Genomic DNA, 12,194 nt, shown 5'->3' with positions numbered 1-12,194 from the left:
GCGGCGGGATGAGACGAGCGCTCAAATGAGTCTTTCAGTACACCGTTTTGGGCATATTAATAAGGTCTTCATGAGTTTTGGGTTCAGGTTGCAGACCCACCGTGGACAAGAAATCAGATGACCCAAAAGCAAAGGCCACAGGGCTGGCGTCCCCCACCTCTGCCGTCCGTCCTCTCCGCTCAAAGCCGTCGCCTCGAATCACTCGAATAGATTGCGGACTCGAAATGATCTGTGCACCTTGACACAGAAGAACCGGGCTTGGTAGCCATCCCATCTCTGATTTGACCTCTGACCTCCATTTCAGTCTGTCGCGTGCTAGCTCCCACCCAGTTTTCAACGAGGATTTATTATTCATTCATTCATTCATCTTCCGTACCGCTTGATCCTCACTAGGGTCGCGGGGGGTGCTGGAGCCCATCCCAGCCGTCTCCGGGCAGTAGGCGGGGGACACCCTGAATCGGTTGCCAGCCAATCGCAGGGCACACATAGACGAACAACCATCCGCGCTCACACTCACACCTAGGGACAATTTAGAGTGTCCAATCAGCCTGCCATGCATGTTTTTGGAATGTGGGAGGAAACCGGAGCACCCGGAGAAAACCCACGCAGGCCCGGGGAGAACATGCAAGCTCCACACAGGGAGGCCGGAGCTGGAATCGAACCCGGTACCTCTGCACTGTGAAGCCCACGTGCTAACCACTGGACTACCGGGCCGCAGGATTTATTATCGTCCTGCTTATTCCCTCCCATGCCAACTCCACACAGGAAGTCTGGAATCAAACTATTATCTATCGAGTCAGGACCATTCAATAGATTGCAACAGTTCCTACCTCACCATTCATTCTAGTTGTGTGCAATTTGGCCACCGGGGGCACTATAATACAGTCACGCAGACACAAACGAAGACAACGACAGTAAGAGAGGCGGTAGAGTGCAGTAAGGAGTTGTTTGTTGCAGAGGATAAAGAAAATGCAAAATTATCCGTTGCTCCAACGGTTTGTTAGCTAGTTTGGCGTTGTTTGAGCAACGAAAAGGTGACGTCTGATTGCGTTTCATGTTTTCGTTCGACGGTACCCCTTGTGTCACTTTTGTCTTCGGCATGGAGTCGATTGACAAATCAAAGTTCGAGACCAAAACGCCCTCGCGGCGCTGTCCTCCGTTTGATAAAAGCCTCATTTCAGAGTTCGCTCAATCAGGGTCACCGTCTCGTGCAAAAAACGTTCAATTTCTTTATTTTATTTTATGCGGGAGGAAATTACTCACCTCAGCAGTGTTTCAGTTGACTCAAATCGCCTCCCCAGCAGGGACATCTGGAAGCTCCGCTTAGACGTCATCTTCAACAGGACGCGATTTATGTCGTCTGCCTCGGCGCTGCTGCGTGAGCACCAAAAAAAAAAAAAAAAGCGCCTTTGTGAAATATTCTGCTTCTCGTTTGACGCGTTAGCTGTCACCCTTCACCCCAAGAGCCCCCTCGTCGCCTCGGGGGCTCCTGCGGGCTTGCTGCCATGGGGAATGCGGCGCCGCTCCCAGTAATTGTCTCGTTTTCAGAGACGCAACAAAAAAAATGTCAATTTATCTCAGCGTTTTGTCAAGAATTTCTGCTTCTCTCCGAGAACTTAATTAGCGATGGATGCAAACTTTGTTCAGTTCCTCCAAGTCCTTAAAAAAAGAAGTCAGCGTTGTTCCCCCCCCCTGGAACTGAGTTTGACACCCCTGTTTTAGTGACTGTCTTGGCACTTTTCATGGGTGTCGACCACATTCCGGTCAGCGCATCGCCTAATTTTGTGACTGTCCAGACGGTCTGCATTGCCTTAACATCACTATCTGGCACATTTCGGTCACTTTGGCATACTGGAAATTTTTTATTTGGGGGGGGGGTGAAATACTTTGTTTTGGTAATTAGTTCATGTATGATGTGATTAGATGAAAGTGATGGACATTTTTGCTCTAGTAAGTTTTTGTTGTATTCATGTAGATTTGTTTAAAAAAAAATGGGGGGGTATTTATCGTAGTGTATGTGTGCGTGTCTATCGATCGATTGATCGCGATCGATCGATCTAGAGAGAGCGATTTTGTGTGTGTGTGTGATGTTTTCTCTATTATTGAATAGTACTTTTCGAGATGTCTTCATGATAACCAGTGTGTAACCGCAGAATAGGTACTTTGCATTTAATTATTGAGTGAGGGGGGGGGGGGGTGGCGCAGCACCAGTCTTTTTGTTCCCTTGTAATATCAGTCTGCTCATCATCTATTGTTTGCATTGGCCCTCATCAAAAACTAAACCCACCTGAATCCTTGCACCAGCTGCCCCCCCCTCCCCCCCCCCCCCCCCCCCCACTGTGATCTGTTAGTACCGCAGCGCCCCGCGCTTGCCCATCAATCACACGGCATTAGCCCCACTCTCCCGGCGACGCGCAGGACTCGCGCATGCCCCCGATTGGCCAGGCGAGAGCCTCCTCTCCCATTCCCAAGCCCCGCCTCCCCCGGGCTCGCCCATTGGTCGAGCCCCCCGCAACCGAGCTGCCACTCAAGACGCCGGAGCTCCTTGTTGCGCGCCTGGCGAGCTCTGCTGCGGGGCTGAGAGGGGGACGAGGCGCGCCGCATACCAACACACACGCTTCCACCCGAGGACCCGGGGACCCGCCACCCGCGTCCTACGCCAAGTTGAGCCACGGAGAATCCCAGAGCGCGCCCAACTCCTCCGATTGTGGAATATTTCCTTTTTTTTCTCTCTTTTTGCCTCGGCTGACATTTTGCAAGCGCGATATAAACCGCGCGCGGAGTCCCTGTGCGCCGAGAGAGACGACAAGTGGACCCGGCGCCTGGAAGACCCTCTGGTTCGCGTGACATTTGCGACGCCGGAATAGTCCCGCCATCAACGAACGGAACCGAGCGCATCGGCGGAAATCATCACAAGTGCCATCATGGGCTGCCCCCTCCTGAGGAACGCGTTGCCCGGCTTGGTTCTGGTGCTGGTGTGCAAATGTAAGTTGACGAGACGCGCGCGTTTTGGCTTGATGCGTTTCTGGAAGGATGCTGCGTGCGCGTGCGTGCGTGCGTGCGTGCCTGCGCCCGTTTGCATGCCTGCGTGAGCGTGCGCGTGTGCGTAATTCATCAGCGCGGAGCCAAGACGGGAGTGCAACGGGTGGTGCATGTTAAGATGTTTCCTCGGAACCGAAATAACAGAGTGCCAGGAGGGCCGGGATTTTCGCGACGTGACAGGAATGACAGCCCTTCTTGATGCGCGCGGGGGGGGGGGGGGGGGGGGGGGGGGGGGGGCGTGTGCGGCGCGTAGTTGTAAAGGTGGAGCGGCGCACGCAGACGAGTCGCCGCTGTCACCTTTCTGCATCAACAAGGTCGACCGGGACGCAAAGGGTGACGCATGCTGACAAAGTGGACGGTTGCGGTCAAAGTTGAAGTAGATGTGGAAGGGGAGGAGGGCGGGGGGGGGGGGGGGGTGCCCAAGATGATGCCACCTGCAGAGAATGTTATTCTTTGAAACCCCCCCCCCCCCCCCCCCGCGTCCGCCCTACCACCTCCGCTCCTTAAGGATTTGTCTTGTTTTGCAGTAAGAGAAAAAGGATAAACGAGTGGTTTAAAATGGCTTTCAAGTTGTAAAGGAGGGGGGGTCACCTTTGGACTTTCGGGGGTTGTAGTTCTCCTTATTTTCTAGCAGCAGGTGTGTTTCCGAACTGTCCATCCAGGCTAACAAAACGGCCATCTTTGGATTCAGATAGTGTCATGATTCTGTTTGTGACCAACAGGTGGCACTGTAGGGCTCTGCCTGCAGCTGCACACCTGTTGGCCGTTATGGAATTATTGCTTTCAAAGGACTCCCGGCCCGACCCCGATTTGGTTGTTGTAGCGGTCATGTTTGTCTGGTGACTGTTAGTTCATCGCCACAGCCTGCGTTTTTTTTTTTGTTTGATACTTTGGATTGGTTTTGTTTTCAAGACTTTGTTTTGGATTTAGTTTTCTGTGTTTTTATCAATACAATTCTTCAAGTACAACCTGCTCCCCCCTTCCTGCCTGCTTTTTGGGGTCCACCACGCAACGTGACCGTTAGCTTCACAAACAAACAAACAAAAAAACAAGACTCATGTCCAAGCTGTGCCTCAACAACACTTCGGAATGTCTTTGCGCCATGTATGTGCTTCGCACGTTCCTGCTAACTGTACATAGCACGTCGAAGTGACTATCACACCGTGGTTAAGTGTCTTGCGCCTCCTGATAATTGTCTCGTATTTTTGAGCAAGTGTGTCTCTCGAGCTCATTCTGGCAACCGCATGGCACATTCTGCTGACTGTTTAGAATCGCCTCATATTCTGGTGATCATCTCAATCACAGAATCGTTCCTGTGACTGTCGAGTGCGTTCTGGCCAAAGTCGAGCACATTTCGGTTACTGTTCCGGTCATCCCGGCAATGGTGGAGCCCGGTCTTGGACTCTCTAGTAAGTGTTTGGTTCATTCAGAGTCTGATGACTGCAAAGCACATTCACCGTCTAGTGCTAGCTTACTAGCATTACATTACTTACTAGCTTAGCTAACCGTGTAGCACGTCGTAATACATAGCGTATTATTAAGCGCACTTGATGATATCTCAAACAAGGGTCTTGTGCCTCGGCCCCCCAGTTGGGAATCGGTGAGGTCGAGGATTCCGGTGATCCCTGAGCCTATTCGGGTTGCTTTTTCGCACGTTTCAATGTCTGCCTCGCGGATGACCGTGTCCAGCCAATTCCATTGAGTGTCAAGAATATCGTGTGGCAAGTCGAGTTCAATTTGATGCCCGTCTAGGACATTCAGCTCAGCGTGCTTAAAAAAAAAAACAACAACAACAATGCTAACATCGATGCAAAGTGCTTGAGCGTTCCTCCTAACATGCTTAGTGATCAATAAAGTTCGGAATCCATTCAAGCCTTCTTCCATCCATCCTGGCATCATCCCCGAGTGCTCCCGGCGTGTGCTGTGGGACGTCCCCACGTTTATTAGTTTTGCAAGACGTACTCAGCACGCTCAGTAATTATCCTCACGCCCCCGCCGCACGCTCCCGCTTCATCTTTGCACGCATGCTTAAAAACGCACGCAAACACACACCTGCCGCAATTAGTTCCACCTCCGCCCGGTGGGAAATCAGGATATAACTAAATTACCCTGACCCTTAATAACAGTAATTGATGTGTCAGTGCAATAGGATGGTGGGGGTTAACAACCTGCAGTAGGACTCCCGCCTCTCGGGGGGGCAGGAGTGAGTGGGCGGGCTGGCGGAAGGGGGGGCGGGGGGGTTGCGAGCGTACGATCGGTCAAGCTTGACGGCGAACAGACGGATGGCGCTGCAGGATGCATGAAAACACGACCAACTCAGTGGGCGCGGCCACACACACACACACACACACATACCTGCACTTGTGGCACAGTGAGGACCAAGTAAAAAAAAGGCCTACAAAGCGAGGACCAATCTTTCTGCTTGACAAATGAATGAAAAAGACACATTTCTAGACACACACACACACACACACATACGGTCTCGCGAGCGTGTTGTTTGGGAGGAGGGGGAGAATGTGAATAAAAGATGCGGCGTTTGCCACTACCCCACGAGAGGCGAGAGTGCACTCGCCACCAAGTACGCACTTGGATTGGTTCCACGTCAACAAACGGTGGTGCTGGAACGGTCCTGTTCAGCTAAACCTCCTGGCCCGAATCCGGTTCTTGCCTAACGCATGCTAAGGTAACTGTCGAGCAAATTCACTTCCCTCTGGTAACATTCTAGAACATTCTGCTAACGGTCTACTATATTCGGGTAACTGCACAGTTCATTCTGCTCACCCGGGGGTTGGCAACACGCGGCTCCAGAGCCGCATGCGGCTCTTCAGTGACATCTAGTGGCTTCCTGGAGCTCTATAAAAAGAAAAATGTTTGAAAATGGAAAAATATTTTGATAGTAGGCTAAAATAGCTCAAATAGATATCGATACCTGTTGCACATTTCGGTCACTGCTTTGCTAATTCTGTGATTTGGCACATTTTTAGTGTCTATGCCGTCGCGGCCTTTGTCGCTCACCCACATGTCATCAGAACTCGGATGAGAGCAGGTGGGCTCCATTTGTCACCTGACTCAAGTCCTTCTGATTTCAGCGGCATATGTGGGTTGAATCTCGGCGAGCACAGCACGCCCCCTACACACACACACACACACACACATCCATGCACATTCAACACCCGCTGGATCAAATGTGTTGGCGAGCTGAATAAGAGAAGCACCATGCCAGCGTCAACAGATGCCTGGTGTTGCTAATCTGGAAGCAGTCCCCCCCCCCCGCCCCCCCGTTCTCCTTTTCCTTCTTTCCTCCCTGTGAAATCCTCATTTTGTCCTCCCGACTCGGCTCATACAAAAACGTTTTCGGCTGGGTGGCAGCTTTCATTTTTAGCGCGCCACCATTGCCAGTCAAGAGCCACAAGCAGAAGTGTTGGAGGTTGAGCCGGCCTCGAGTGTGCTCAACATCCCACGACTACCCCCCCCCCCCACCCCCCAGCCCCCCTACTCCCACCCTCCGGTGCTTCTTTTCATTCCCATTTCTTTGGCTTACTATATGCTGCAGTGCTTCAGACATCTGCTTCATTCCTTTGCCGACACCCCGCCGAGGCATCACCTTTTTTGGGGAGTTAGGGGGCGGGGATCCTGCTGCGTTTTGACCTAAAACTGGAAGCCACGGGTACCTTGATGGAAAAATGATTAGAAAGCTCATTTATCACGTTGACAGTTTTACAAGGCGGCGTTGCCGTCCTAGCATGGCTACGGAGCGAACGTCGCCACTGCCGAGATTTCTCCATTTTAAGCGCTAATCATTATAAAATGAGTCCAGATGTTCCTGAAAAACGAAGTGTGGCGCCAGTGACTCATCGGTCCTTAATATTTTTTCTGGAGTGTGGCGCGAGTGACTCACCGGTCCTTAATATTTTTTCTGGAGTGTGGCGCGAGTGACTCATCAGTCCTTAATATTTTTTCTGGAGTGTGACGCGAGTGACTCATCGGTCCTTAATATTTTTTCTGGAGTGTGGCGTGAGTGACTCATCAGTCCTTAATATTTTTTCTGGAGTGTGGCGCGAGTGACTCATCGGTCCTTAATATTTTTTCTGGAATCGCAAACCTTATTGAATCAGGAAAATGGAACGCAATGTGAAGCTTCCACATTTTATGTTATGAATAATGAGCCAAGAGGACAGAACGTGTGATTTTTTTTTTTTTTTGGGGGGGGAGAGGACATAGACTGACAGTGTTCCGCGCCCCGATCTATGACTCCACAAGTGGCGCATTGCTTTTTCTTGGGCTTTGGTGTCTGTGTGGTGTTGCCACGGAAGGATCTTGGCAAACTTGAAGATGACACATTCTGGGACCCGTTTAGTCCATTCTGTGTCGGCGCTCAGCATATTTAGGTAAAGGTCGCCCGCCTGCAGATTTAAAGATTTTGGGTAGCGCTGGAGCACATTCCGCTTAGTGTTTAACATATCCTGTCAGGCCCGTTTTCCCTGAACGGTTACATAAGCGGCTCACGGTCTAGCGCGTCCCGGTAACTGTCACATCCATCCCAGGAAGTGGCGAGAGCAGTCTGACGACTGTTAAATCCATTCCGGTAACTATCGAGCATATTTCGGTCGCTGTCAGCACGATCGGTGAACTGCTTAACGCATTATGCCAGCTATTGATGTCACCTATGACCTATGACCACGTTGAGGTCATAGGTCAATCCAGTTCCGGTAACTCTTTTGTCAGTTTTCCGGCAATTTTCCGGAGACAAATAACTCCGGGATAAGTAAACTCACGTAGCGTCCGAGCGTCGACCGACAGGCTCGGCTGGGTCGCCGTGAAAAGGACACCCCCGTCGCGACCCGCATCCTTTCCTCATCGTTAGCGTCATAAACAACCATCGGAGGCGCCACTTGTTTGCAGTTCTAATTACCGTTGTAATATCGAGAGTGCAGCCTAGTGGAACGCCGGGGGGGGGGCGGTTATCGCGGTTAAATTGCAAGTAGCTGCTCATGCGCCGGCAACCTGGCACCAAGAGTGACCCCGGATGAGAATAAGATGAATTCCACCCTAGTAAAAAGTCTGAATGTGAAATCAATTTGAAGCCAAGCCCGCCGCATATAAACATGTCAGCGTGACTATGAATAGCTCTCGTCCAACGGCAATTATATGGAGACAATAAAATAAAGGCCGGCCGGCTGAGAGCCGCCGGTGTGATCTTCCGCCGACACCTTTTTTTGTTGTCAAAGACGGCGAGAGGGAGAGGAAGGCAATCGAGATTAGCGCGGGCGGCCGGTCCTCTGGGAGCCCCGGCAGGCGTGAGGGTCCCGCTTCCCTCTCTGTCCTCATTACCGCCAGACAAGGAAGTCGCCGGCAAAATCAATGGCAGAGGCTTAGGTGGTAATGCGGGCCGTGCCATTGCTTGTGTGTGTGTGTGTGTAGGGGGGTGGGGGGGGATTTTTCATCTTTTGTCTTGAAGTGAGCGTCTTTGCACTTGTGAGTGCTGGCCCGATGACTCACTTTGTTTTATTTGACCCGTGAAAGCTGTAGCGCTTATTGTCCAGCGCATTATGGTAACGATCTCGTCCATTCTGGGGGGGCTGTCCGGTGCTCGTTGCTGTGCGTGATGATGACCATGTGAGACTAAAATATGAGCTCAGTGCGGGGGGGGGGAAAAAACCCTAAATGTTTCCTGCAAACCCCATTCATTCATTCATCTTCCGAGCCGCTTGATCCTCACTAGGGTCGCGGGGGGTGCCGGAGCCTATCCCAGCTGTCTCCGGGCAGTAGGCGGGGGGACACCCTGAATCGGTAGCCAGCCAATCGCAGGGCACACAGAAACGAACAACCATTCGCACTTACACTCACACCTAGGGACAATTTAGAGTGTTCAATCAAGCCTGCCACGCATGTTTTTGGAATGTGGGAGGAAACCGGAGCACCCGGAGAAAACCCACGCAGGCCCGGGGAGAACATGCAAACTCCACACAGGGAGGCTGGAGCTGGAATCCAACCCGGTACCTCTGCACTGTGAAGCCCACGTGCTAACCACTGGACTACCGGGCCGCCCACTTCCAAAACATTTCTACCTTCTTGTGACAGTATCATATCAAACTGATTTGACGTTAACATTTCATGTGACTGAATGTGGCACCTTTTTGCATTTTGTAAGCGATTCGTCTGAGTCCAGGAATTTATTATTATTAGTTTTTTAACTGTGCCAAGTCTGCTCCGCTCAATTTAGCCGAGGAGGAGGTTGCTGACTCAGGTTTCTTTCATTCGGGCTAAGGACAAGTAGCCCATTCTGGTAGCCGTCTCCTATTTTTACAGTTCGTGTCAAAAGCGCATTTTTGTCACAGTCGAGCCTATTCTGCCAACCGTTTAGTCCAGGGGTGTCCAAACTTTTTGCCAAGGGAGTCAGATTTTATGTGGTAAAATGTCGGGGGGGCCGACCTTGGCTGACATTCTTTACATTGAACAACAATATTGTTCAACAAATTTTAGTAAGCCAGTCTGTTTCACATTTCCATTTTTATTTTAATTTCAACAATCTTAAGAATTTATTTTGGTTCATTTGAAACAGGAATTTGAAATATGACATATCAATCAATATAAACACGGAGTGATGTCTTGTTAACTTGTGATGCCCTCTAGTGTCTAAATGCTATTACTCATTTAGTGAATGCTATTACTCATTTAGCCACTAGAGGGAAGCAGTACTCTATGAAACATCACTCACCAGTCTACGAGACCTCAGTCAATGCAACACGTGTTCCATTGCGCTCAACCTGCGGGCCAGACGGCACTGATTTTATGACGGGGGCCGAGGGCCGGATGAAATTCGACCGCGGGCCGGATTTGGCCCCCGGGCCGGACTTTGGACATGCCTGGTTTAGTCCATTCAAGAAACTGTCTTGTTGTACAAATCTGTCGAGAAGATTTTGGCAAAATCTTGAGCGCATTTCGACATCTGCCAAGTCGATTCGGGTAAATGTCGCGCACAACTCCACTGTCGCGGTGTGGGCGGAGACTCCGATCCACCAGAGATGACGTCAAGGTCGCGTCGCATTCATCCGCGACGTTTGCCGTTGCACACGTGGCGAAGGGCGTCGTTCCCATGACGACTCGGAGCGGCACGGCCTGTGGTCTGTTTACGGGTAAAAGTAGCGGGCGCAACACGTGCTAACGTAACGGCCTCGTGTAGCGCGGGATTTTTCAATCCGCCTCGACTCCAGCAAAACGAATGGCAAAACAGATCAATACATATTTCAACAGCTTCTGGCAAAGCCAAGAGAGACGCACGTAGGGAGAGAAATCGAAGGAAGGAGAAGAGTAATTGTGTTGTGCGCGCGCTCATTGTCGCGAGTGTGAGGCAGACACGGGGATAATTGAGAGCCAGGCTTGAAGAGTGAGCGAGTGAACGGGTGAGGAAGAAGCCTTAACGAGTGGCGCATAGCAAACAAGCTAGCAGGCGGCGGCGCTTCATAATAGAGCGCATCCTAGCATGTTCCGGTAATGATCTCGCCTATTCTGGTAGCCATAAAGCACATTCTGGCACGCACCCACATTCTGCTACTGCAAGTTTCGGGTAAGTAATTGGCACGAACTTTCTCAAACTCTCTTGTGTACTGCGGTAACACTTTTTACACATATTGTCTCGACCGGAGCTCCCCAAACCTTTTTCTGCCACACATCGGTTCATGGTAGTACCGATTTTGTGACTGTCTTGTCCATTCTGGTAACTGTTTAGAGAGTTCCATGAACTGTCAAGTCCATTCTCTTAGCTGGCTTTCACCAACCTATTTAGTCCTTTCCGGTCCTTTCTCTTGCGCATGTGCGAGCCGATTACGACGTGGTATGGGAACCGATGCATCCCGATTGAATGGATCGAGAGAAAAAAAGGCCGGAGCTGAATGCTCGCGCTAACGAGCGGCCCCTAGCAAACATGCTATGAGAGGCTAAGGCCCATCCCCCCACCACTCTGTGGCACTTCATGATCGCGCCTGTAAGAATCCCACGCACGTTTTCCTACTTCCTGCTAGCTGCTGAGGGTACTTGGCGATAAGGAGTGTGGGACTGAGAAAAAAAAATGTCAGAGGGTTGGCGTGGCCGTCATTTGCTTTCATGTCATAAAATAAAAGCTTAACTAATGCTAGGGCTAATAAAAATGGCATTTATATTGATTGTAATGAATTTGTGTACATTTAAGGTAAGTAGTGTAAATTCACTGACTGTTTTTATTACTGGCGGCCCGGTAGTCCAGTGGTTAGCACGTCGGCTTCACAGTGCAGAGGTACCGGGTTCGATTCCAGCTCCGGCCTCCCTGTGTGGAGTTTGCATGTTCTGCGTGGGTTTTCTCTGGGTGCTCCGGTTTCCTCCCACATTCTAAAAACATGCATGGCAGGCTGATTGAACACTCTAAATTGTCCTTAGGTGTGAGTGTGAGTGCGAATGGTTGTTCGTCTCTGTGTGCCCTGCGATTGGCTGGCAACCGATTCAGGGTGTCCCCCGCCTACGGCCCGGAGACGGCTGGGATGGGCTCCAGCACCCCCCGCGACCCTAGTGAGGATCAAGCGGTACGGAAGATGAATGAATGAATGAATGAATGAATAATATATCAATAAATCATGCTTAAGAATAACAAACAATAATGGAACAGTATTTGTAACACAGTATCCGTTTGTCCAACTAGCTAGTTAGCTTAGCTAAAACACAGTCCTTGCCTCGGTGTGCTCATTAAATGTTTTTCAAACGTAATTCATTTATTTTGTCCGTTACCCACCACCCCCCATATGATTTTATTGTAGGTTCCCTGTCAAATCGTGTCATTCCAACTGTAGTAGCAGCCTATTCTGTGCTCTGGCAGCCCCGGAAAATCATCTCTGAGGCTAACTAGAATGCTACACATGGACATGTCACATTGTAACCACGGACAGTTTTGTAGCTGTCGTAAAACGTTCCTATTAATGTCGGGCCGCGAGTCGAGTCGGTGCTCGGGGAGCAGTTCTTTATGAAAAAAAAAAAATGGTTGAGATTGTACATCGAACCAAAGGCTCTTTTGGATTACACGTAGCTGAAGATGCCATGTTGCCAGTTTGATCGGTATCTTGGCTTATCTTAACTCCCGTGTCGGTATAATATGTGATTGTGTCTCTGAGAGAAGTCGAGTCAGC

General features: G+C 50.5%; 2 protein-coding genes across 3 annotated transcripts in view; both read left to right on the top strand.

The window, feature by feature from the left end:
* LOC127601005 (upstream stimulatory factor 2-like) overlaps window positions 1–12,194 on the top strand; it is a 231,061-nt gene that overhangs the window by 38,522 nt on the left and 180,345 nt on the right. The gene's annotated exons all lie outside the window — the stretch shown is intronic.
* LOC127601013 (igLON family member 5-like) overlaps window positions 2,568–12,194 on the top strand; it is an 80,516-nt gene continuing 70,889 nt past the window's right edge. The window contains exon 1 of the mRNA XM_052065984.1: window positions 2,568–2,985. Coding sequence (XP_051921944.1) covers window positions 2,925–2,985 — 61 coding nt within the window. The 5' untranslated portion in view covers window positions 2,568–2,924. The remainder of the gene's footprint in view (window positions 2,986–12,194) is intronic.

Source organism: Hippocampus zosterae, chromosome 5 (genome assembly GCF_025434085.1).
Source record: "Hippocampus zosterae strain Florida chromosome 5, ASM2543408v3, whole genome shotgun sequence".
In the NCBI taxonomy this organism is placed as follows: domain Eukaryota; kingdom Metazoa; phylum Chordata; class Actinopteri; order Syngnathiformes; family Syngnathidae; genus Hippocampus; species Hippocampus zosterae.
This window is presented reverse-complemented; position numbering and strand designations above follow the sequence as displayed.